Source organism: Lissotriton vulgaris, chromosome 6 (assembly GCF_964263255.1).
Source record: "Lissotriton vulgaris chromosome 6, aLisVul1.2, whole genome shotgun sequence".
NCBI classification, from domain to species: Eukaryota; Metazoa; Chordata; class Amphibia; order Caudata; family Salamandridae; genus Lissotriton; species Lissotriton vulgaris.
Window position 1 is genome coordinate 1,673,108,055 of NC_141694.1, and position 27,766 is coordinate 1,673,135,820.

Sequence of the window (27,766 nt, forward strand, 5' to 3'; positions counted from 1 at the left end):
GCCCAAAGCTGTAAAAAGGACCTGGGTGCACTGGTAAAGTTATATTGTTTTATATATATATTTATTAAACATCTCGTTAAGGTTCATTTTTAAAAAAGAGATGGGGCAGTGCCACCATGTGGTGGAATGTCATATAAATGTACCAGGGTTTAAAAAGGAAGTGTGGGATCTGAGCCACGGAAAACACTGACACAAATTAAACGCTGGATGCTGGTACTGACTTGTACTTTTACCCATGGCTGTTGGGTGTTTTGTTACAAGCCAGCGGTCAACCACAAATCTGCATTGCCCCCAAAACCTCCAGATCTATGCCCTTTGACCAGCTGCCCACACCAACTCTAAAGTAGATGTGTCTCCTGCATTGAAAATAGGAGCGGTACAAAAGGGGGTGGTGATGGACTGAGCATATGAATCAATCAAACACTCACACCCCGTCAAAAGATCTGGGTTTAATCCATCACCGTTCTTTAGCCCACTCTGCCACCCCAGTTCAGACATGGCTATATGCAAATCAGTCTGACCCTGTGCCTCATGGGAACAGTCCAGCCCGAACTGCCAAGCCATGTCTTCCCTGGACCGGAAACAAGCTTCCGGGGACCGGTTTCTGGCATTCCAGCCGTCTTCAGCCCGGCTTGCTTGAATCCAGTGGCAAAGTGAGCAAGGGACTCACATCTGATGGGGTCAGGAGGGGTTGGGGGAAGAATATGAAGGTCAACTAATGTTTGAACTGAAATGATCCAATAGTTCTTATAAAGACCAGCTTTAGTTACTTAAGAGTTAGTAATCTTAGGTCACCCCCCTACACATTTGTTAAGAAATGTTGTGCTGCTACTTGGAAGCTATTTATTTCTATGTTTTGGTAGTTTATATGCTTGACCCAAAGTCGCTTGTATATTACTAATTTGATCGTCTTTATAAAAACTCTTTTCTTTGCACTCCATCAACTGAGCCTTAATAATGTTTTTTTTTTAAAGGTTCCAACAACCCCAGGCTCAATGAGGAAGATCTGTACATACTTCCACAAGAAATCGCCAGTGATCAGTCTGCCTCTATAAGAGATATTTACCCTCTAAGTGATTGGTGATGGAATGTAGACACCAGAGTAACCAGAAATTTGGATTCCCAATTTGGCAATTTGGTAGTGTCCTATAATAAAGTGTTATTCCCAGGTTTTTAACTTTGCCATAATCTAAAGTTTCATACTTTTAAATGTGCGCATTTGTTCACTGTAAGCACCAACCATGATTTGATTTTAATACTTTATTGTGAAACTGTGTTGGTCCAATACAAAATGTTTATTTGTTGACAGATGACACATAGCCTTAACATTTTTATCATGAAATTGTTCAGAAAAATTTCATAGTTGCCTTATGTGTAAAATTATTAAGAACCATATATGTAGGTCATCTTGTAGCATGAGATCTGATAGTGCTAAAGCTCTTGCTGATGATCAGCTGTACCCACTGAGTGTTCTATAGGTGTTGTCCTTCAGTCACGTTGATTTCTAATCTTGAGGGATATTGCTTTTAAGCTGCTTATTTATACTACTTAACAGTAAATATAGTTTATGTACATGTTTTAGAACTTGTTTCAGTGTTGTAAATACAGAGTTTTTAATATACCTATGAGCACTGTCTTCTTTGCACTTCTTGAGAGTTCTTATTCTGCATCTCACAAGACTAAGATGGTTGTTTTCAGATCATTGTACAGTCGTTGCTTAACCCATGGAACTTTGAGGCTCTAAGCAATGTCATCTGGTTTTACCTTGTTGGTGTTTAGAACTGTAGGGTTACACTAAATCCCATTGGGAGCGAGAAGGGCGAAAGACAATTGCCAAGAAGACACAAATATGAATTAGCAATTTTGTTTTTCAATTATATAATATTCGTAATTGATCAGTAAAAGTCTTAACAACGATTAAAGTACATTCTTCCAGTCCACCAATCATTAAAACATACTGCACACAAAGCACTCTCGGTGAGATGTAGTGTGTTAGCAAACCACCTATATCTTGATTGACTTTGAACTGTGCTTATTAGGTTTCAGTACATTTAAAAAAAGATTTTAATGCAGGGCTGTCGTCATGATAAAAGGTTTGTAAACTAAAGATACAAATCCAAAGTGAATTAACAATATACATTTAGAAGTCTACAACTATTCTTCAAATGGGGACATGGCCTGAGCGTCAAAGATGGGAGACCTCTCTTTCTGAGGTTCATGTACTGCACCTAGACATTCTTCACCATCATGCCCATGTGGTGTGTTGTGGTACTGTCCGACTTGAATGGTCTATCAAGCATGCTGATCTGAGTCAGAAATTTATTTTGACTAACATGTATTCATGTGGTCACTCGAGGCCTTGTGTAACAGGCGACTCCATGTGACAGTGAGATGCCCTCAAGGGAACATCTGCACTATTTCTGCTGGTGCGGAGAGCCCTTTCTGTTGGTTGGTGTTTCTGTACTCCCTCAAGACTGGACACTCGCTGGGGTCGAGGTGATGTGAAGAAGCAGCTTCAAAACAGTGTGGGTACCCTGTGACTAAAAAGAGGGCGAAAGGTTCTGTAGAGACACTGTGCAGGAACTGAACTAGTGGTGGAGAGCGTATAGGTTAGCAGTGGTAGAGGAGGGAGAAGCAGGTACATTCTGCAGCCTTGGGAGAACATCTGCAGCTAATGGTGCTCTTTCCCTCCTTGCAGGGACTTGAAGTGATCTACACTTGGGATACATTGGGCTGGATTCCCCATCCCCCAAGACTTGCAGTAAATAGAGCACAGACGAGGGGGCAATAATACTGACTAAGGCCATTCTAGATGTGGGGTGGGAACAGCAACCTGGTGGATCCTTTTCTTTGTGCTTGTGAACATCGAGGCAAGGTGGGTCTGGAGTTGAATCTTCCCTGGAGTATCAGCCTGGTCTGGCCAGCAAGCTTTCTGGAATAAATACCGGTGTGCAAATTCCTAACAGAAGGATGGAGTGGTTTTCAGAATTTAAGGGCTGCAATTCAAAACAGGAGGATGCTCTAGAAGAGTCTCAAAATACAGTCCATGAATTGAAGACATCCTTCAAGACTTTGGAAGACTGGGTTGAAGATGCTGAAGACATGGCGCAGAGGAACAACCTGCGAGTACTGGCATTTTCGCAGCGGTGGAGGTTCCCACCCAAACTCTCTCTAAAAAACACTCTGTAGGGGCGTGGCCAAGATGGCGACCTGATCGGACGCAGGTCTCACTGGCTCCCTGCCCTGATCTCTCCCAGAGCCCCTCACAATGCAGCCTGACCCCCCCGCCCCCCGAGCATCACCTACCTTGGCTGCCCGGTGGTTGCCATCGATTGTCGCCCCCGGAGTGTTGTTGCTTGGCCGGCGCAACCCTCCGATACTGCTTTGAAGGTGAGGGGTGACTGCACCGAGAGAAAAGTGCTGGCCGCTCTCGACCAAGACGCGGCGGAGTATGCAGCTCTCCGTCTTCGGCAGGCATACTACACTGGAGGAGATCGTTGTGGACGCCTGTTGGTGACCAAACGGAGGGAGCAACGTGTGCGTCAGGGAGTCGGAAGGGGGTGAGCTAGTCACGGAGGACGCTGGTATAGCTGAGATCTTTGGGGCATTTTACCGGTCCCTCTATGCGGGTGACGCCCTTGACATCCAGGCAGGTCAGACATACCTACAGGAAGCGCAGCTACCGTCCTTAAACACAGCCCAAGCTGACTTACTAGACAGGCCAATAGCCCTGGAAGAGGTAGTGTCCGCAATCTCCCGCCTTAAGGGAAATCCCCTGGACCCGATGGGTATCCAGCGACCTTCTACAAGACATTCTGCCATCAGGTGGTCCCCCTCCTCTGGGACCTTTTTAATTCCTTTGACCATCCGGGCGCGATTCCCGCAGACCTACTAGAGGCATCTATTTCGGTCATACCGAAACCCGGTAGGGATAAAACCCGCTGCGGCTCCTACCGGCCGATCTCATTATTGAATATTGACTTTGAACTCTATACAGGCATCCTGGCTAATCGGCTCGCGCCGTACATGCAACAACTCATTGAACCAGATCAGGCCGGGTTCATACCCAGCGACAATACCAAGAGAGTATTGCATCTCATTGAGGCCGGGTCGTGGACGCGTCCAGACTGCATGCTTCTTACCATCGACGCGGAGAAAGCATTCGATAGGGTGCACTGGCCCTATCTCGAGCAAGTTCTGCGTCTGTTTGGTCTCGGGGACACACTCTGCACCTGCATCTTAAACTGCTATAGGCAACCCAATGCCGTGGTGCGCGTTAATGGTCACACCTCCCCCCAGATTCCCGATTGGCAGAGGGACCAGACAGGGATGTCCCCTTTCCCCAATCCTGTTTGCCCTCTACATGGAACCACTGGCACAGAGAATTAGACATGCTCTCATTAAAGGCATTAAATTCGGAGGTGACACTCATAAGATCAGCCTCTACTACGATGACATCCTGCTGTCCGTTACCGATCCGGTCCCCTCACTGCGTGCGCTCTTCGTGGAACTCCATAGCTTTGCACTCGCCTCGGGGGTTCAAAGTAAATGAGGATAAATCGATCGCCCTCAATATCTCGCTGTCGCCCGAGACCCTGTCTGTGGTACGAGAAGAACACGATTTACAATGGTCGGACACTACGGTCCCCTACCTGGGAGTCCTGCTGGGTCCCACCATCCCTGCCACGGTAGAAGCAAACTACACTAGACTCCGCTCACAGCTGCGAGAGGAGCTGCGGAGATGGAGACGTCATTCGCTCTCTTGGCTGGGGAGGATAGCGGCCACCAAAATGACGCTACTACCACAGATCCTCTACCTATTCCAGACCCTTCCCCTGCGACCACCTCAAGGTTGGATCCAGCAAATGCAGTCTGAGCTGGCACGCTACATTTGGCAAGGCCGCCGCCTGTGATTCAAGCGCGACATCGCAATCCTCCCACCTGCATATGGCGGGGTGGGAATTCCGGGCCTCCAACTCTATTTCTGCGTGCACAACTGCGGAACCTGGTAGAATGGTACCATCTGGAATCGAGCAAGTCCTGGCTGTTCCAGGACAAGGCGGTGGCCAGTATGCCCCTGTAGGGAATCCCCTTTCTTCCACGGTGACACAGGCCACCTAATCTTTACGCATCCCAGATCACTAGTACAGTCATGGAGGTGTGTGACCAGGTAGCTACCAAGCATGAACTGACATCCTTTCCCTCTCCCTTGACACCTCTAGTCGCAAATCCTGACTACACACCAGGTCTCGACCCGAAAGCTTTTGTAAACTGGCGACTCACTCCCTGCAAGGCACTAGGGCATCTTTTCGACCTGGAAGGCATCCTTTCTTTCCAGCAACTGAAGGAAGACTACGCTATTACGAAGGGAGATAGGTTAGCATACCTGCAGGTGCGACACTGGGCCCTTCACCAGGACGTTAAACCAGGAGTCCAACGTTGCCGCACTTCCTATGAGAAATGGCTGGTTACCCGCACCTCTGAGAAGAAATTAATCTCTGACCTATATCAACACCTACTTCTTACGAACACCCACACATACAACGCAGGAAGATGTCGGTGGGAGCGGGAACTAGGTAGGGCCCTCACACACAAGGAGTGGAGCAGGATCTATCACAGGGCACGGCACTCCGCATACCCCTCTGGTCTCACTGAAACCCTAACCAAGGTGGCTACATATTGGTACCACACACACCTGAGCGCCTGCATCAGGTGGACCCTCATGTCCGCGATCGCTGTTGGAGAGGGTGTGGGGAATTAGGCACGCTGGAACACCTACTCTGGAGCTGTAAACACATACGGGAATACTGGGACACGATCATAGACGAGGTGGACTCTCACCTGGATACTCAGCTGCCCCGATTCCCTGCCTACATCCTGCTGGGATTGCCCAACGCCCTGATGTACCCACTGAAGTCCCGCAGGGGCTGTCTCATCGCCATTGCCCTAGGGGAAGCTACCCAAAACATTTTGGCACACTGGAGAACGCCACATAGCCCCCCCACACACTAGTTGGTTACACAGGTTGTGGATGGTGCTTGGAATGGAAAAGATGTCTTTAGTAGAGGCCGGGAGAAGGGAGGAATTTCCAGAGCTTTGGCACCCCTTCCTGACACTACTCAAAGGGGAATTTTGCGAGTTGAGCTGCCCCAGATACCTACGTCGCCTACGGCTGGCAGACACACCACTACCAGACCCACGGCCACTAAGGAATACACAGACTCGCAGGCCCAAATAAGTGTCTCTCTGCCTCCTCATGTAGATTGTTACGAAGCTGATTTTTTTCTTTGGTGGACAGAGGGGCGTGGGAGGGGGGAGGGAACTGTTAAGTTTCAAGGCATTTCAACTGCTCTGTCACTACACAGGCCCGATGGGCGTTACCTTTGCTTTTCGATTGCGCATGGACAATGAGCAAGCCACAAATGTCTGACATCGCAAAGCCTTCTTGTTTTGTTCTTTGTGAAAATTCAATAAAAGATTTAAACCATAAAAAATACTCTGTCTTTGACCACTTCGGGAAAGCCTTTGATAGCTTCCACTGTAATTATCTATTCCTTGAATTATCCAAATTCTAAACTGAATGATAGCCGGCTCTACCTTTCCTATATCTGCCTACTATATTGCATTGTGGTGAGTGCATGGCATCCTAACGGATCAGTTTCCTTTACTCCATGGTACCCGACAGGGATGTCAGCTGTCATCCAGGTGCTGTTAAATTGCCTACAGCTCACCAGGGTGAGTACATTCTGGGGTTCTGCTAGACTCTTCTTCTGGAAGATAAGATGTCTTTTTATGTGGAGCTACTTGTTTATCTCAGCTGCCCTGACCAATCTCTCCATAAGACTCATGATACCATTAATTTTGAATTATAAAAACAGAGATGAGATCATGAAGTTGAAACGCGGCCTGGGTACAATCCAATATGAATATTGTTAATTCCTAGTCTTTCCCTTATGCAAAGCTAGTCCTTCACCAAGTGAAGTCTTTCTAAAGGTTCTAACCAAAACCCCAAGCGTTAAGGACCTGATTCTCAAAGGGGAACCTACACTTGTGTGTAAGCCTACAATAGTTTGCTGTTCACAAAGATATTTTACGAGTAATATCTTGTGCTTAGTCTCCACACATTAAAAGATTGAACTGTCCTATCTTTTTATGAGCGGAGACTTCAGTCATGAAGATACTACTATAAGGGGTATGCTTAGATGTGGGTCCATTGCTCACTGTGCCACTGGATTCAAGCTAGCCTGGTTGATGAAGGGTAATACCCAGAAACCGGTCCCAGGATGCTTGTACCCTGTCCAGGGAGGACCTGGCTTGGCAGTTTGGTCTGGACTGTTCCCATGAGGCACAAGGTCAAGACTGATTTGCATATGGCTGGGTCTAAACTGGGGTGGCATGGTGAGCCAAAGAACAGTGGATTTAACCCAGATCTTTTGACTGGGGTTGAATGTATGATTTATTCAGCATTCAGTCCATCATTTGTTCGCGTAGCACTTTTCACCCAATGTGGGATGGGTATGCCGAGACGTGGGCCCCTTGCTCACTGTGCCACTGGATTCAAGCTAGCCTGGCTGGTGAAGGGTAATACCCAAAAACCGGTCACAGGATGCTTGTAGCTGGTCCATGGAGGACCTGGCTTGGCAGTTCGGTCTGGACTGTTCCCATGAGGCACAGGGTTAAGACTGATTGGCATATGGTGGGTCTAAACTGGGGTGGCATGGTGAGCAAAAGAAAGATGGATTTAACCCAGATCTCTTGACTGGGGGTGAATGTATGATTTATTCAGCATTCCGTCCATCATTTCTTTGTGTAGCACTTACCAGCAATGATGGCGGTCGCACTCTAGAGAGGCTCCGTCCCGTAGCCCACTAATCTGATGATTATCCTGCGCCTGCTACAGCCATTGAATCACAGGTCCTGGTGGACAAAGTTCACATACAGGTGAGCAAAGGTGTAGTGAAATTTGGGACTCCCAGAGCACCGGGACTCCCAGAGCACCAGCATTGGAGGAAGGCCTTGCGGGTGGAAGAGACGACAAGAACGAGAGCCGTGCTGAGAAATGGGAGCGGGCCCGCTGATGCAGACCACTGTGACTCGGCTACAAAACTGCCTGTGGAGTGGCGGGGCATTGACTGTGGAGAAGTCGATCAAGGTGAAGTGGCGTGATCGGCGGCAGCTGCGGCCCCACACAATATATCCCCGATGGTGCTGATAGGAGGTGACTGGTGTGGCTTTGCGGCTCTGATACTCTGAGTGGAGCCTGAGAAACGAGCTGGGCCTCTCGTCGACGGGACGCAGTCCACGGTGGCGCCCAAGTACAAAGCAGCCTTGGGTAACGGAACTGTCTCAGGTCACCCAGTGGCGAGGCTTGATCCCATGCTAATCGGACACCTTGCGGTGTAGGGTAACAAGCAGCAACAGGCGGCAACGTAAGTGGGAACTACGGCGAAAGCACAGCAAGCCTGCCCTAATCAGTGAACAAATACCTATACCGCAGATCTGCGAACGCACCGTGCAAATCCCGACCCAACGCAGATACCAAGCACAGGACACAGGCAGATCTACTGAGCAGAGGGCACTGTGCCTCCTTCAGACTCTGCAGCCCCTTCAGCCTACGTGTGGACTACCCACTACCAATCTCCCAAAGGGTCAGACAACAGACAGGTGCGGGTGCAACAGCCACACAGCCGGACCCGGCCCTAGGGACACTTGCCAGACGCCTGAAGAACCGGAGACCTTGCAACCTCCACACTGAAATCTAAAAAAGACTCAATACTTCAAGCGGTGGTGCAAATCGGAGTAACACGAACACAAACTAGTACGTCCTTCGAAAGTCACATTGATAAAATCATGACCGATTTTACGCCTCTGCATGCAGTCCACAGGAAGCTAACTGGGAAATTCGCTGACCTTGCAACAGAAATAGAGGAAATCGTCCCAGTCACCAAGGCAGTGTCCACTGAAATGCGAGCACTTACGGCGCGGTTGAATTCCCTGCTGTGCAGGATGGATGATTCGGAAGGCCGCCCTCGCAGAAACGACCTCCACGTAGTTGGATTGCTAAAAGGCGTGGAAGGTGAAGACTATGTGACTTACACGGAGACCTGGCTGAAGTCCCTGATGCCGACAGACTCCCTATCCCCCTTTGTCGTAGATAGCACGCACGGATTGCCAACGGGTCGCCCATTACCGGGTGCAGGCCCCGTCCCTCCTTGCTCCACCTGTTAAATTTCAAAGACCGAGATTCAATACTCTGAGAAGTCAGAAAGATGGACACGGTAAAGGTGGACAACTTTCAGGTCCTCTTTTTCCCGGATTACTCCCTAGGTGTGCAAAGACAACGTAACGCATTTTTATCAGTCAAGAGGCGGATGCGGGACTTAAACATAAAATATTCCAGGCCCGCCTCCGTGTGGTCATGGATGGGTCTACTAATTTTTTTCAACTAAGCAAAGGAGGCATGGGACTGGCTTGAAAGCATGGGACATCACACTTTACCAAACCAAAGATGTACTGGAAATGAAACAAATCCTAAGATTTGCGAGAGTCGTAGCAGTAGACATTAGCCACGTGCTGATGTATCTCTGAGGTTCGCTGAAGGCGGCACCTTAATTGGAGCAAGTGCTGAGGGAACAGCAAGACGCTTTGCAAAAGGCGGCCGCCATGAGGAGGAGGAGGAGGAGGCAGGCAAGCAAGCAAGCAAAGACACGGACTCGTCCCCGGAGCGATCCGTGAGCGCAGACAGTTCTCTGGCCATGTGGCCAGCCACTAAGGACTCGCAGAGGCTCCCAGATGTAACGCCCCGGACTGCAGATGTACTAATCCGATTACCTGAAGCACATTCAGAGCACGCAAGTATACACACAAACATGAACACATGAGACACTGGGGCGAAATAAGGTGCTTTCTATGATAAGCTGGGCCAGCACAAGCCGAGTCAACTTCATTTCTCTCCATCCCACTGGGTAGTGAGACCTGCAACAATTATACGCCAAATCAGTTTGCGTACAGGCATGCACAACACAGGCCTAACATCTGGACCCACCCGGCACAAGTCTTATCCCACCCCGCCCCTTGAGTTTAACCTACGTGACACACAAAGTCGCTTGTTGCTGTATAGCATTGTTTTCCATTTGGGCAGACACTAGTTGTCTCTCTGCTCTTCTCCCAGTTGAGTTGCACATTGTGCCCCCTCAAAGTCTCTCCAAGATGACACGTTAAGATTTCGTGTACAGCACCGCAAGAATATTATATAGCTGACACATCACCGCCTGACCTCTGCTGCACCACACAGTCTATGGCTTTCCTTAGCTACTGTCTGTAATGCGTGCCACTCACCACCATAGTCACCTGGAATGTTAGAGGGCTACACACACACCGGCCCGCAGTTACAAATATATGCATACCTCAAGAGACACGCAGCAAATGTAGCGCTGTTACAAGAGACACATATAGCACAACCTGAAATCCGTACGCTACAGCAGGGATGGAAGTATCAGATACTAGCCACAGGCTACTCGTCCTATGCCAGGGAGATCTGGAACACTATTTACCCCAGAGTAGACTGAAATAGATAAACCTGACCGCTTTGTTCTAGTGAGAGGCCGTCTTAATGGAGGTCCAATAGTGCTGGGTTCCATAAACGCCCCGTCCACAGATCAAAACACCTTCTGGCACTCGCTGACAATTAGTGGAGAAGTGTGGCTCACTGGTTAGAGGAGGCAGACCTGGAAGCAGAGGTCAGCCCGGGACCAGGGTTCAATTCCCGGCTCGGCGGGATCTTGAGTCCTAAAATGTCCATGGACTCGACAATTCTCGCTCCGGTTCCTACTCGATTCACGGGTTCACACTCTGCGACTCTGGGCAATAGCTTGCTTAATCTCCACAGCGGCCCCTCGCGGCGGGATGCCTGGCTTTCACCTTGCGGATACCCTTCCGGGGTTATCTCACAGGGGAATACCAGGATGGGTTCCCTAAGCAAGCGCTTAGAAACCGCTCAGTGATTTGCGCTATATAAATTCCTGTACATTTACTATCAATCTGGTGCAGTGTGCCATGGTTGTTAGGTGGCGAGTTTAACACGGTACTAGACACCAGTTTGCTGTCTCTGTGGGGGAAGGAGATGAGGACATAGTCCGCATCATAACCATATGCCGGGAACTGATGCAGGAGCGCTGGTCACTACTTAGACCTATCTTTAACTAGAAACAAATACAGTTGTGTAGACAAGCGGTGCTTGCAAGTTTCTCTGGTGAAGACCTTCAACTAAGCTGCTGCCTGGTAAAAATTTGTAACTGCTGCTGATCTCAGACTAAATCGGATACCGCCAGATCATCGGAGAAGTAGCGCTGGAACCGCGATGGAGCCGGTCGGTTAACCCATCACGTAATAGCCTTAACAGCGCTTTGCACATCCAGCACTAAGCATTCTTCCATATCCAAGCCTCAAGGAAAAGCATCAACAGGCTAACCTTGGCCATTCTTGTACTAAGCAACAAATGTTGATGCTGCACTATGCACTTTAAACTTGACCCTAATCACCTGCCCTCCTTCTGTAGCCAAGACACTGACCAGGTGGGGATTCTACCTCATGAACTGCTGCTAAATCTCTGCAAACAAAAAAAAGGAAGAAACTGGACTATGGGTCACCAAGGCTGGGGGAGTGGATCTCTTCTGTAATTTTAAGTGTGTTCTTAACTGTGGCTAGCAGCCTTTTAAATTAAGTTTTTACTGTTTTAAAGGAGACGGCCAACTTTGTAAAGGTTTTAATTAACTACAATAAACACATTACTTACTAGACACAATTTTGGACCGATCCGTCCTCTCACTGACGCAAGCATCCACATCATCCAACGCCCGAAACCTGAGGGAGTGGCTATGCCATTGGGGGCTGGCCGATGCATTGAGATCCCTACACCCAGAAACACGTTTATATTGCCACTACTCTCACCCGCATTGCTTACATGTTCGTGTAGGAGAGTAGGGTCTGCAAACCTATGATCACCCAGATTTTTTGCTTTTGTTTCACTGGTTTACGACTTTCTCTGGCTGTGGGCCTGCCAATCAGACCCACAGCCTGGCTGTTCTCTTTCTAAATTACGATATGTACCCTAGGTGCATTTACCAATTGGTACTGGGCCACCTTATCAGACCCTGTAACTCAGGGCATAGGTGTACCCAGGGCCGCCAGGGGCTGCAGCATGTATTATGCCACCCCTGGCTGGCCTCCTAAATTTGACACAACTGGCTGCATGACAGCTGGGGCAAAGTCGTGTAATCACCCTTTGCTTTAGGTATAGTAGCTCTATATCTAACCATACAATGGACACCAGAGTTCCTATCAGTCACTCCTATGGCAGGCCTTGACAATCCTGAAGGCAGAGTGCGTGGGCTCGTGTGAACTAGGTTTTGGCCCGAGCCGAGCCCGGTTGCAGCTTGCGGAATCAAGACCCAATGGCTGTTCCATGATAACGCGTACCACATCGGTAACTTCGGTGTCGCGTTATCAAGGCATGTCGAGTAAGGTGTCATACGAATCGGGATGCTGCCCTCTCACCAATTCTGGCGACGAGGTTAGCATTCCGCCCTTCTAGAGGGACACGACATGTACGTAACTGTGAACCCCGGTTAAAGTTAACTAAAGCCTCAGCTCCACAAAATGGATGCTGCCACCACAGACACGAGTCTGACCTCCTGCTGCTGGGAGTCCTTCCAGCGAGGAGCGCTTGGACAAAGGGTTTCCTGTCAAGGGCGGTGTTCGCACCGTCCCAGACAGGGTTTGTGTATTCTGGGTAGGTAGGGCTTTGCAAGAAGGTGACTGCGGAGTGGCACCCCGGTGCTCACTACGCATCTGCCGGCTAGAACCAGTTCCAGGGGCGCGCAGCCCCTGACCTGGGGAAAGTCCAGCAGGGGGGAGAGGGGTGTAACTACCCCCCTTCCTGGTCCCACCCTTAGGGCAGGACCTAGTCATGTACCCACCCCTTTCTTTAGGATAAAGGCCGGAGCGGGGACCCTTCCAAATTAGATCATCTTTGAATCAAGAACTACTTTCTACGAAAGGACATTCGAGACTCTTCTCAAGATTTCTCCCTTGTGACTAAGGAGTAGTCACCCTGCATCAGCGGGCACCATCTAAGAACTCTGCGGTTTGCTGCAAGTCCTTCCTCAAGGATCTGACGGCCCAGCTCGACGAGAACCGGCTTCCCTGGCACCTCTGACCTCTACCCACGTCATCAGCTCAGCTGTGATCTGTGGGTGCGACGAGACCTCGAGGGACCGGCCACCATCAAAACCTGCACGCTTTCTTAACCAGCACGACCATCGAAGCAATTCTCTGGTGAGTGCTCTGGGGTCCGAGAAGCCCCGACCCTGAGCCGCTCCAGCACCGAAGTGCAGTCTCCCAGCATCTCCACGATCTGCGTGGGGCCCTTCTGCTCGCTGCTCAAGCACGTTGTCTGGTCACTAGCCGCTGGCTTGTGCCCTTCCTTGACGACATCCGACAAACAACACTGCTGGTCTGGTTGCTCCAGATCGGCCCTTGCTCCCTTTTCCGAGAGGAGCACCCCGGACCCTCCTGGTCCATTCAAGACGCCATCTTAGGCCTACCACGTGGCCCTGAGATCTGCCAAGGCTTGTTGCCCCAATCCTGGGCCCAGCGCCGCCGACAGCATCATCCTTCGTGGGACAACTCGCACCTCCATCCTGGTCGCCGACAACGCCTCCTGGTCCGTGAGACTGCAGAGCCTAGCGTCGCCCACTCACCTGGTCGAGGTGACGGCCAACCGGTGCCCTCCTGGTACCCTCTGACTACTGGCTAGTAGTACGAACTTGGTCCCCTCTGCTTTCAGGTGTCATCGATCTCTGATCCAGGCTTGGATCTCTACGAACTATTCATCACTGGTCGCCGGCCAGCAACTCCTTTTCTTCCGGCTCCTGGCTCGTCGGCGAAGACCCCCGACGCCTGTAAGACTTGTGCAGCCGCAGCCCTCGTGGCTAGGTAACTTCGGCATTTCGGTGCCTGCATAGCCTCCTTACTCTAGGGTCCCGAGTCCCTCGCTTCCGACTTGCCTTATCGGGTCCGCCCGAGACCACTAAAACCTTCCGTGTCTTCAGACACTTGTTTTAATTGTGCACTTGAAGTATTTTCCTAAGAGATTTGGTTTGTGCTTAGTACCCTGTCCTCATAAAGAGTACAGGGCTGTTGTGATTCTTAATAAATATACTGTTTATTTTCATAACACTTGTGTGGTGTCCTTTCACTTGGTGTTCAAGGGGTATGTGATGGTATAACAGCTGGCTTAACACGCCCTCTCGAGTCTTTAGCCTTAGACTGCTCGTATCCACGCTACTAGGATAGCTGGTCTATAGGTTGACTTACAACCAATCATCATAAGGGTCGTTTGGAACGATACATAGCGGTCGCTAGAATAGCGAACGCTGCATATCGGGCCAACTTCTCACAGTTCGCATTGACTGATTTGTGGTAAAACCACCAATTTTGGTGAAATGCTGCAGTGCAGGCTATCTCTGCAGGACTCACTCTGACCAAAGCCCACACATTTTACTATTACAGGGTGACGATACAGCGCGCACCACCTGACTGGAGGCTGCAGCCTCTGGCACTAGAGGATTCCCCATACAGGGAAGCAGTAGGCGCAGCAGTAGATACATACTTTGAACAGAACACTGATTTGGTCGCTGATGTGGGAGTACTATGAGATGCAGGCAAGGCAGTGGTTAGGGGGCAATTTCTGGGACTAAACTGGAGTGTCAGAAGACAGCTGGATCGCAAGGTAAAAGATATCAAAGATGCCCTGACCAAGCTAGAAGCAGCACGAGGCGGTGACGCACAACGCGCTCTACACGAGCAGAGGAAAAAACATGCGGAAATTCTAGAAAGGTTGTGCTGCTTAAACAATGAGGCGCATGCAGCGTGCACCCATGCGACAGCAGACAGGGCAGGCAGATTGCTAGCAAGGATGATCAGGCAGGAGCATGCACAAACACCTATACTGCGACTGAAGTCTGCCGCAGAGCAGGTACTCTCCAAACAGTTTGACATCCACTGTGAATTCGCATCACACTACACCAGAGTATATAAATCCTGAACCTTTCCAGCACCGGCAGAACTAAAACTGTTTCTGTCCCCTCTGGGCCTACACCAAGCATCTGCAGAGCAAAGAAACGACCTAGTCACACCAATTATGCTACTGGAGGTCCAGATGGCAATATGAGCATTGGCCACTGGCAAAGCGTCAATACCTGACGGACTGCCAGCTGAGTACTATAAGGTGTGTCAGCAGGCGCTAGCCCCACATCTCCTTTTGCTATATCACAATGCACAAGAAACAGGGGTACTCCCAGATACACTGCGAGAGTCCTGCGAGGGTCGTTACTTAAACCCAACAAACGCGGAACTGTTAGGCTCATACCGCCCGTTAGCACTATTGAACATGGATTACAAAGTGCTAGCTAAAATATTGACCGACAGATTGGCTCAACTTGTGACCCATCTGGTCCATGCAGACCAAAATGGGTTTGTACCGGCCCGCTAACGTCCCTGAATCTGCAATGTTTTTTCAGGGTAGCACACTACTCAAGAGAGAGTTGGGCATTGTCTAGCTGCTTAGTGCTAGACTTGGAAAAGGCGTTCAATACCCTCGTATTTTATAATGGGAAGATTGTAAAGATTTTAATTAATCATACAATAAACATTTTGACTTTGAGTGGGGATTCCTCTTTGCTGCACTCTGGAAATATGGTCTAGGAGATGGGTTTCTAGGGCTAGTAAAATTACTTTATACGGAGCCCATGGCTAGAGTTGGAACTGGCCTGTATCTATCTGAGCAGATTCAAATCGAATGGGGCACGAAACTGGGCTGCCTACGGTCCCCGTTATTGTTTGCATTAGCCATTGAACTATTAGCCTAGTCTCTGCTGAGGTCACAAGAGGAATGGGGTATCCCTTTGGGATATGGGGTACACACAGTCTCAATTTATGCAGCCAATCTTCTCATCTATCTTAAAGATGTCGGGATTTCATGTGCCGCAATAAAAAAAACGTCTCTAGATTTTGCCTCTGTCTCAGGCCTTCGAGTGAACTGGGAAAAATCGTGCCTGTACCCTTTTTCGGAACCCACACCGGACCCACATCTGCTTCTTACTGGCACGCCAGTAAACTGGCAACTAACAATGTTCCGCTACCTCTGGGTACTTGTATCCAGGGAACATGCAGACCTATTTGAGGGCAACCTGGTTCCAGCTGTTACAGCAATTCGTGTGCAAATGGCCTTCTGGAGTATGCTACCCCTGACAGTTATGGGACGTATTGCACTTATGAAAATGGTGGTGCATCCACGTCTCCTTTATAATTTCACAAACCTGCCCGGTACATATCTGACCGCTGTTTTTCAGTGGGTCCGATCTGAGGCTATTTATATGGCATGGATCACGCAGCAGAGTAGCACTAATGTACCTTCGTTCTCATTATGTCTCCTCCAAAAACTTTGTAGAGTTGATCAGTTGCTCATCCATGCTGGACATATTTGCTGAACTTTCAGTTGCCCACCTTAACACCGCTGCTACCTCACCTTGTTTTACATTTGTCTAATTTGCTTGCTCAGATTTGCTTGATATATTTGTTTAACTTTCATTCCTTGATTTCTGTACAGTGGCCCACCTATACACCGATGCTACCTCACCTTGTTTACATTTGATCGTTTTGTTTTTGCTCGTCTTTGTATTATATTTTGTTTAGCTCTTCATCTGTTTTTATCCCATTTCTGTGAAAAGCGCTCCGATATCCGCAAGGATCTTGTTCGGGCTATATAAAACTTTGCAGTACCTAATATGGAGCAATATTATCTAGCAGCACAGCTCCAGTGGGTGGCCAGATGGCTAAGTGCACGACAATTGGAAGATACTGCCATGCTTGCAGCAGGATACACGCATTCCCTTTTAGAAACGATATACCATTCAGGTAGGAAGGGAAAGTTGCCTACCCAACTACCAGTACATTTAGTTTATACATGCTTCCACTGCAGTTTAAGACTCTCAAAAACGGTCACTCCATATGCACCCTCCCTCCCTATAGTTGGAACACCAAGGAACCGCCAAGCACTCACTGTCGTGGAACTCTCAAGATGGGAAGAAGTGGGAGTGCACACTCTAGGAGACTGTAAGGTTTTGTACTTCTTCTGTTTCCACCATTATGCTCGAGGTAACTCAAGGTTCTGTAACTTCATCATACTGTGTTCTGTGAACTGCATCCTCGAGAGAGAGTGTTCTTTCAAACATGTTTATGTTTGAGGTCTGCATCTCTCGAGGATGCAATGTCTGTTACATTACTGTTTTACATTAACTGTATGCTTACTGGTCACTTGTATGCTGTCCTTCCTACTGGCCAGTGGCACTCCCGTGCGATGCTGAAAATGTCGGAATAAACTTCTTAATTTGGATTACAACCTACGTCTAAGATTGTTCCTTATCTTCAGTTACCTTCATACTTCACATTGGCGACAAGGATTTGGGATTTTTTCTGCACTTTTTAGGCATTTGTCACTATTTTCTCGGTTCGTATAACGTTAATTCCGAGAATATTTTTGTTTCACTGTGCCATATCTAAAAGAAACAAGCGTTTCTCACCTCGTTTTGGAATTTTTTCTCAAAGAGCTGTCTTCGGCGTTTGCTGATTTTTCAAGGAATCATTACTTTTCATGAACCCTTCGAGTTCAAATATCGCGAGAGTTGTCTTCAGTGTACTCATCGCGCAACGGAAGCATTTCATTTGAGGAAGTGAATGTCAGTTTCCTCCAACGTAAGCCTTTCATTTACGAGCCTGATTTTCGAAGGAGACACCGCTTTGGTTTCTTTCTTTTCGTTTTCCTTCGTGCATATGCTGATCTGTTAAAAGAAAATCCCAAGGAAATGGTATGTGTATTTTGTTTTCTCTTATACAAATGACTATTACAGAATAACTATAATTCAGTGGCTCATCGGGCATTTCATTATTCTTTATAGACTGATACTCAATATTTTAAAAAAAAAGTATATCTTCAAGAGTTCGACTATTTGTTACACATTTTGTGAATATTTGAACAATTATTCACATCTCTTACAACTAACTATTTTCAATATGGAAAATAATCAACAACTGGTTGTATTAAATAAATTTTTACCTAGTAACGGCAAACCAGTTGAACCTTGGAAGATATGGTTCAAAAGCTTTGAAAATTACTTGATAGCAATTGATGCCGAGGAATATTCCGCAAAAAGGAAATTAGCCATTTTATACAGCCATTTGGGAAGGGCTGGAAGAGAAATTTTTGACAATTTACCTACAGCCATCCCTCCTCCTGGCAGAGGCGACGGATGGAATGTTTACAGAGATGCAGTTCATAGACTGAACATCAAATTTTTAGTTCAACCAAGCGTTATCTTGAAACGTTATTTTAGAAAAAGAAAACAAAATATGGAGGAAAGTGTTGAAGACTTTATTTCCGTCTTAAGGAACATGTCAGCAGAATGCAACTTCGGAACTGACTTAGACATTTACATCAGAGATCAGTTCGTTTATGGTTGCTGCCATAAAAAAATGCAAGAGAGGATTTTGAGTTGCAGAGATCCTACGTTAGCAGAGGTCATTGACATGGCTAAAAGCATCGAGAGGAGCATAGTTTCATCAAAAAGTATTTTTTCTGAAAACTCTGTCCCTGTTAATCTTGTTCAAAATGATTTGTCTGTTAATGCATTATCAGTTAGAAATACGTTTAGTAAACCTCAACAGCCTCGCTTTAATACATATTGTTTCAGATGCGGATCAAAAACCCATCTTAGTAATAGCCCAATATGTAGTGCCCTGGGTAAGAAATGCACAAACTGCCATAAAATTGGTCATTTTAATAGTGTTTGCAAATCAAAACGTACTGTGCATGTTAGAGCTGTTGATACTCTTGACCCCCTACCAATCAGATACCTTATCAGGTTTTGATGTTGTCCAATTAGGGTCTGACATGCAACATCTAAACATCAATACTATTGAAATTTTGGCTGTTGATTCATTTTGTAAGTTAATTGATGTTGAACGTGTTCCTGATCCCACTTGTCAAGTGTTTATTGGTGAACACTCATTTGACATGATGGCTGATTCTGGTGCACCTGTCACAATTGTTTCTGATGTTATTTTTAATAAGTTCTGGGCTCATTCAACCTCTTTGTATAAACTTGACATTATTCCTATAGCATATGGAGAAAAGAGTTTTGAGATGCTTGGTTTCTTCACGTCTGACGTAACATGTCTAGGTAGAAAAACATTCACTAAAGTCTATGTAGCCATTAAAGGGAAAAGCATAGTTGGTTGGCAAGATTTAGCCAGAATGGGCTTAAAACTCGTTCCTGGCTCCAAAAATCCAGTTCAAGTGAATAATGATGTTGAAATTGCTATGGTCAATGAAATTGATGAGTCTTTTATTAATGAAATTTTGAAACAATTTCCAGAAGTTTTCAATTCAAATGTAGGTAAAGTTGAAAAATTTGAACATCTCATCAAGTTGAAACCTGGTGCCATTCCAGTTGTACATAAACTTAGAGCAGTTCCCCTTAGTGTTAGGGATGACTTAAAGAAATTGTTAGATAACATGGTGCTTGACAAAATTATTGAACCTACCAATTCATCGCAATGGGTCAGTCCTATTGTTATTGTTCGCAAAAAGGACTCCAGTATCCGTTTATGTGCAGACCTTAGGTCTTTAAACAAAAATATACTAATTGATTGTCATCCCATTCCCAAGATTCAGGATCTCCTTGTTGGTATTGATGGATGTAAGTTTTTCACACTTTTAGACCTACGAAGTGCTTATCACCAAATCCCTTTATCTTCAAAGTCTACTGATTTAACCACATTTATCACACCTTTTGGTGCTTATAAATATTTAAGATTACCTTTTGGCTTAGCTTCAGCCGCTAGCGTTTTTCAAAAGTTCATGGACTCTGTGTTAGATAAAATCAAAAATGTTCAGGCATACCAGGACGATGTCCTTATTTTTTCTAAAAGTCTTGAGGAACATGTTAACACATTAAAAGAAGTACTGTTATGTTTCAAGAATGTTGGCATCACCTTGGGAAGAGATAAATGCAAATTTTTAAAATCAGAGGTTGATTACCTTGGTCACTGCATTAGTTCAGAGGGCATAAAACCTAAATTCTCTCTCACTAAGGCCATTTCAGATGTTCCTATCCCTGGTAACAAGGATTCCTTGAGGTCGTTTCTTGGCATGACAAAGTATTACTCTAGGTTTGTGTCTAGTTATTCACAGATTGTTCAACCCCTACGGGATTTACTTAAAAAAAATGTCAAATTTGAATGGTCTGATAATGTTAACAAGTCATTTCTCACTGTTAAAGAAGCAATTTTAAATTCCCCAGCATTGTCATCTTTTAGCCCAGGAATTATGTGTACAATTTCGGTTGATGCTAGCCAGTTAGGTCTTGGTGCAGTTTTATGTCAACATTCAGGTTCTCTTGAACGTACAGTAGGGTTTGCCTCAAGGTCCTTGTCCTCAGCAGAGAGGAATTATTCAACAATTGAGCGGGAAGCATTGGCTTGTTCATGGGCTGTAGAGAAGTTCAAAAGTTTTATTTGGGGCACACATTTTGTGTTGTTAAGTGACCATAAACCTTTGCTCAATTTACTGAATGGTAATGGTACTGGGAAGGCCTCAGCACGCTTGGTGCGTTTACTGTCTAGGTTACATGAATTTAATTTCACAATTCGCCATGTATCTGGTGGTCTCAATGTTAGAGTGGATTGTCTCTCAAGACTTCCTCTTCAGGAAGACTTTGTGGAGACAAAGTTTAATGATGTGGAATGCGTTGTAGCATCCATCTCTGATTCAAATGAAGTTTTTCCTTTCTTAACCCAAGAGGTGTGGTTCAAGGCTTATGGTGATGATAAAGTGTTACAAGCTGTTGAGAATATGATTGTTAATGGATGGCCAAGGGAACGTTCTTTACCTTCTTCCATGAAATCTTTTGCTCAGGTTTCTGAGGAGCTTTCGATTGTGAATGGGATTTTGATGCGTGGTGATCAATGCATTCCACCTTGTTCTATACGTACGAAATTGGTGGAATGTGCGCATCAAGGCCATTTGGGAATTGGAGGTACCTCCAGAAAACTTAGAGTTTTTCTGGTGGCCTGCATTAGATAAGGATGTCACTGTATTTATAAATACTTGTGATTCTTGTCTGTTATCCGATAAACATTGGAAAGTCAATAAGTTGCCCTTTCATCCTGTTTCTATTCCAGATGAGGCATGGTCTAAAGTTGCGTTGGATTTTTCTGGTCCTTTCAGTTTATTGCCTGCCAATGATCGTTTTGTGATAGCTTTAATTGATTACCACTCTAAGTGGGCAGACATAGATTTTTGTGACTCTCCTTCTTCTTCTGTTATCAAATTTTTAGAAAGAGTTTTTCATGTAGAAGGATATCCCAAGGAAATTGTTACGGACAATGGTTCGCATTTTTGTTCCTTGGCCATGCAAGAATATTTTAAAGCACATGACATTAAACATTTAAGAGTAGCGCTCTACTCCCCTGCTGCTAATGGTTTGATTGAAAGATTCAATAGGTTTCTAAAGGAGGGTGTACAAACAGCTCTTGCTAGTAATTTCCCAGTTAAAGAATTTTTGAGAAAGAAAATTTGGTCCTACCTAATCACGCCGCAGGCAACTACTGGTATTTCCCCGTTCAGACTGTTGAAGAAAAGAAATCCGAATGGGGTTATTTGTCCAAATTGGTTGAGGGAGTTAAAAAAGGACAATTCTTCTTGTATTAATTGTCATGATAAAGGCATTCTCAAGCAGAATGTTATGAAGAAGCAAGCTCTACAAAAGAAGTATTTTGATGCTTCTTCTCATGCTCTCGCTGAAGATTTTCAAGTTGGGGATTGGGTTTTGTTTAAGAACCCTAAGAAATGTCCTAAAGGAATGTCTAAATTTTCTGCTCCTTGTCAAATTGTCAAAACTTCTAAAGGTTCAGTTTTTCTGGAGGAAAAGGGATGGTGGAGTAAAAGAGCTCTTGTTAAAGTCTCTAATGATCAAGCCAAAAGAATTCGTTTATATAAAACTGACTCTAGTGATATGGAATGTTCACATTTTCCTTTAGGTGCCCCCTCTGACTTTCGTCATGGAAATGCTTGTTCTTTTGTTACTCCTTCTACCTCTCCTTCAGGTTTGGTTTTACAGCCTTCGCAAATTCCTTCACAAACGCCTTCTACTTCAAGTGCAAGGTATGAATCTATAAGATCAAATCGCAATTGTTCCTTTCCTTCTAGGTTCAAGGATTTTTATATGTCTTAGTTCATTTTGTTCTTTTGTTTTTATTCTCCTTCATAAAAAGGGAGATGATGTAAGGTTTTGTACTTCTTCTGTTTCCACCATTATGCTCGAGGTAACTCAAGCTTCTGTAACTTCATCATACTGTGTTCTGTGAACTGCATCCTCGAGAGAGTGTTCTTTCAAACATGTTTATGTTTGAGGTCTGCATCTCTCGAGGATGCAATGTCTGTTACATTACTGTTTTACATTAACTGTATGCTTACTGGTCACTTGTATGCTGTCCTTCCTACTGGCCAGTGGCACTCCCGTGCGATGCTGAAAATGTCGGAATAAGCTTCTTAATTTGGATTACAACCTACGTCTAAGATTGTTCCTTATCTTCAGTTACCTTCATACTTCACAGAGACCTATACAGCGATGACCACCTGCTACCGGAGCTCACTGACTAATCCGGATTACCACTGGGACAATTCTTATTACATGCAGCGGTGGTGCATACATTGTGCACGTTGTGGGGAGATAGAGCTCAAGAGCCTGTCACCCACTTAACACTGCAATATCTGCACGAGCTGGGCACAGGCCAACATCTGCTAGTTGGTTGGCAGACTCCCTACGTAGGCATACAGCGCCGCCACTACTATTCCTCCGAGCCCACCTGGACGCCGACCCGCAGAGACCTAGTACAGACCGGGAATGGGAGAACATTCTGGTACGCCCCACACATGTCTCCCGGAACGCCAGATTCCGGCTCATTCAGTATGACATAACACACAGAGCTGATTTAACACCGGCCAAAATAAATCACTATTTTAATAGAAATGATGCCGGATGTCCAAGATGCAACATGGTGGGAGTAGACCTATGACATGCTGTGGGCATGCACGGTTATCCGACCATACTGGGACATAGTCACCAAGCATCTGGCTCAGTGTACGGAGCGCACTTTAGATTGGACAAGGAAGACATGCCTACTAGGGTTATATAAAAGGTCCAAAAAGCATAAAGTGACAACCCGTTATATAAACTTGGGACTTATAGCGGCCAAACGCGAAATCCCCTGAGCCCCCAGCCGCTAAGGCCTGGTTCCAGTCACTTCTCTGTTGGGCGCAAGCAGAAAGTATAGGCTCTGCAGCGAAGACGCGGTGGGGATGCGGACACCACCACTACCAGCGCTATGAGGCACAATATTGTCAGGCTTCCTTGCACTGTGGCAGAACCACTCGGAAAATCCGAAAAACGTGTCTGAACATGAGGAGTAAGATTTAATTAATAACATACGGCGCATGAAATGCAGACATGCCAGCTATAGACAGTGAGGCAGGCACTTAAGGCTGTGGGAGTGGTAAGCCCCTAACCCCTATCCAGACGAACTATCAACTATTACAGAATTTAGAAAGCCAACACTGGGATGGGCGGGTACTGGATGGCAGCGGGAGGGGAATGCGCGAAGGTGGCACAAACATAACACCATGATGAAGTCGAACTCTTGAGAGAGAGAATGCTGATTTAATTGATTAAAAATGCGAGAAGTGTTAACTATTGTTTTTTTTAAATATATTAAGTTTGTTACATGAAGATTGGAATTGTTGGCAACAGACATCACAAATATTGCAAATGTATTCGGCATGACTTTATAACAATGAATCGAGCTGAAACATAGTGGATTCAAGCCCTGAAACATCTATAACTGAACCTCGAAATGTTTTGTTGATGTATGACTTGATAAGTGTACAATAAATATTTGAAAGTTGAAATTCAATAAGCAAATTTAAACAAGCAGACCAACTGAGGAAAAAAAATGAAGATAATACTAGTAAAGTACCTCTGTGAACAGCAAGCAATTGTAAACTTACAAAAAAGTGTAAGTTTTCCTTTGTAAATCAGCCCTAAATGTTGGTTACATGCTCCTGTAACAAACCAGAATTATGATCATTTTTTCGGTATTAGACGCTCTTTGATCTGCCTAAAGTGGTCTGGGAATGGGTGGAAAAGCAGCCCATCACCGGACCCTCTGCTAGGAGTGCAAGTAAACGAATCCCATGTTTTTCGAAACTACAATCTTGTGGGAGACCCGCAGAGAATGAAACCGTGATCAGAAGCCGTGTTGAATGTGGCCAGATACAATGGGACTGAATGGCTGCTGCTCTAGGAAACGCATCTAATGGGAAACCACTGCACCTTCTTATGTTGGCATGGCTTTTCCACAAACTGTAATGTTGGTTTTGCCAGAGTCTCAAGAGGTATGGCAATAATGCTTTGACTCCATTTTCTCCTACAGGTGTCCTGTACCTGGCTGGACAGATTGGGTACATTTGTTATGGTAATAGGACAGTTGTGTGGCTGCGTAGTGATGATGCTGAATGTGTTCACCTCTTCCTTTGTCGACAACCTTCTTGCAATTACTTGATGTATTCCTTGCAGCCATGTTAGGTCTCATTGTAGCAGAGGACAACTTGAATAGCCTGATGTGCAACACTACATAGTCTGGTTAGTCTTCTGAACAACTTTCAAGAAGGCTGCAGCCCTTAGCAACCTTCTGCACTTTGTGCAACTTCAACATCCACTACATTCACCTTTTGCTCAAGGGCACACAAATCTTTCTCCAGAATTATTTATTTATCCTGAACATTGACATAAGTGCCTTTATTAATACATGTATTCATGCCAGGGCCGTTTTGAAACAACTGGGTGGACAGACAAGCAGACAAAAGGCACCTAAACCCCTATTGGCTCACTAAACAAGTCTGCGACACTAAGAGAAGAAATAATACAATACTTTATAACTATGGCAGGATTTGTTGCCTCTTCTGTGACTCTTTGGGAATTATAAGGCGTAGGGCTATACTGGTGCTTGAAGAGGAGATACAACAGATGATACAGGCAAAGAATGACACCTCTCCGTACTTGAAGAATTGTCAGCATCTTATGGATGAGATCAAGGTGAACTGACTTGCTTCCCAAGGGGAGGTTTATCAACAGGGTAACAAATGGGCACACAGCTACAACGATTGAGCCGAAGGAAAGAAGAGGGGGCGAAGGCATGTTGCAAATGTGACAGATGCAACTAGAAATATGAGATTTGTGCTAACTTGCATGCCCAACCTGCTCCGTCGTTGTCGACAATGCCTTTTTGAATGTTACGGATTGTTTATTAGAAAACTCTTTGACACTCCTTAGGGGTGGGCCCAACTCCTCCTATTAAGTAACCTAGTATTGTGCTGAATGTACTGTTTTCCTGTTGGTCATGTTTTATATTCCAGTGCAGTACTTTTGAACATCCAAGTAGAAAGGAATTAACATCCATAACAGTTTGTACTGGGGTGGGGTTCACGGGGGCAGTAATGGAGTCAGTAGGCTGGAAAAGTGCTTTTAGAGAGGGTTTTATTTTTAAGTAAGCCTTTTTTCGACGGTTGGACAGTCTTATGCGGGCAATCTCGTCAGGCTCCGTTCTGACGCCTCTAGGGAAGCTTGGTAGTTCCAGGGTGTTTAGGCGTTGACCAGGGGGTGTTGCAGCCAGAGTGATGACGTCAGATACGACCTCCAGGCGAAGTCCGGGAGAGCACCACCCAAAAGGAAAGGAACGCAAACAACTGTATCAGGGAGACGTTCGGCAAGCTCAGTTTAGGGACCGGGAGTGAGGGAAACCTTGTGTCCAGTATTAAACAAACGAACGGCAGTAGTGCTCGTGAGGGAGGGGGTCAGGGGATCGACTAGGCGGTATGTACACAGTGGTCTAACCACTCCAACCCGCCCACCCCGCAACTTTGGCCTGTACCTTGGAAAGCCACGCTCCTCCCGCGGGAGCGTGGCGGGGCGCTTCACGGAAACGTTGGCCTCCTGGCTTGCTGTCTTCAGCTGGTCCTGTCGAGGTCTGCTCCGCACTCGGTCTCCACTCCACACCGCTCTCGTCCTCCGGGGGAATGTCTTCCGGCATCTTCCGGGATCTTCCTTCTTTTGACGTGTCGACATTCGAGATGGGTGGAGTCTCGTTCTTCAGGTAGTCGGGCTTAAAGGAGCACTGTCCCATTTCTACCTCGCATCCCCAAGGATCCACAGAGTTATGGTTGCTCCACTCCTCCACAGGAAGAGACGAAGGTTGCTGGAGGAAAAAGGGCGAAAGAGGAACAGCTGACCACCAGCCACGAAAAACGAGCTCCTCATCCTTACTCTTACCGGGGCGACCCGCCGCCCCGTCACACAGTTGCTTCTATTTTTTTAGGTTTTTTCGTATGAACATATTAGCAGACAGTCCTGCATCCCCTTCATACAATCCTTCTTTGCAGCCAACACGTGTTTCACCCCTTATGGTGCCTGTAGGGCAGGGGCTTTCTCAAGGCTTCTTAAAGTAAATTCTACATGCTGTGGTTCTGTGTGTATTGTGGTTTTGGTCAAGATCCTGTGTAAGGCCTTGTTGAGTTGTTTCAATCTATTGTCTTGGCCAGGTGTCTCCATCAGTCTCCGAAATCCCACAGATTAGGAATGGACATAAATACTGCTGCATGCAGTGGTCTACATCTTGTATCAAGGCATTCCTTATTTTAAGCAGAGTTGGGGAAATCCTGCAAGGTAGTATCAGAAGTGCAAGTTTTGCCTCCACTGCATGCAACTGTTTACATGTTCTTTTCTTATTTGCAGGACTGCAGAAACTGAGGAAGAGACACCTGACGAGGACGATAGATTGAACAACTCAATTAAGGCCTAACCGGGACCCAGACCATGACCTAAAATAGGACATACAAAGGACTACGACTTGTAGAATTTACTTTAAGAAGCCTTGAGCAAGTCCCTGCCCTACAGGCACAGTAAGAGGTGAAACACATGTAGGCTGCAAAGCAGGATTGCATGCAACAAATCTGGTAGGAAGAAGATGCAGGACAGTCTATTAAGCAACTAGAATTATGGTGACTTATCCAGTGGTGATAGCAAATGAGCATGCCAATTATCGTCCACCCTACAGTTTTATTTAGGAGCCCCATTCCAAGAGAAATTAACTGCCTTCTTAGACTCCATACCTCTACCCAGGCTGTCCTATGGAGAGTAGGCCTCTATGGACTCGGTCCTGGAAATGAAGGAGACCTCAAACATGATTGCTCAACAAGGGAAAACTCTGGGCCCCAGTAGGTTCCTGTTGGAAAGTGGGTTTTGGTTTCAGTAGTTTCCTCCCCCTCCCTCCAAAACATTGTGCCTGGAATTTGATGCAACTTTGAGAGAAGTGCACTGGGTTCCTGCTAACCAGGTCCCCAGTGCCAGGGTTCCTCCCCATAACTAGACCACTGGTCACTTGACCCCCAAGTGACCAGGCCTTTAGGACCCCTGTCAGTCCCTAGTAAATGGTACCTCTGGTACCTGGGCATATATACTAAAGAGGGTCCCTAAGAGCTGCAGCATAAGTTGTGCCATTCTAAAGGACCCAGCACAAAACCCCTACAGACTGC

At 46.3% G+C, this 27,766-nt stretch overlaps 2 protein-coding genes across 2 annotated transcripts in view; one reads left to right on the forward strand and one right to left on the reverse strand.

Moving 5' to 3' along the window:
* The window catches only part of DTL (denticleless E3 ubiquitin protein ligase adapter), a 78,511-nt gene extending 76,890 nt beyond the window's left edge, over positions 1-1,621 (forward strand). The window contains exon 15 of the mRNA XM_086927849.1: positions 975-1,621. Coding sequence (XP_086783975.1) covers positions 975-1,055 — 81 coding nt within the window. The 3' untranslated portion in view covers positions 1,056-1,621. The remainder of the gene's footprint in view (positions 1-974) is intronic.
* INTS7 (integrator complex subunit 7) overlaps positions 1-27,766 on the reverse strand; it is a 363,775-nt gene that overhangs the window by 222,849 nt on the left and 113,160 nt on the right. The gene's annotated exons all lie outside the window — the stretch shown is intronic.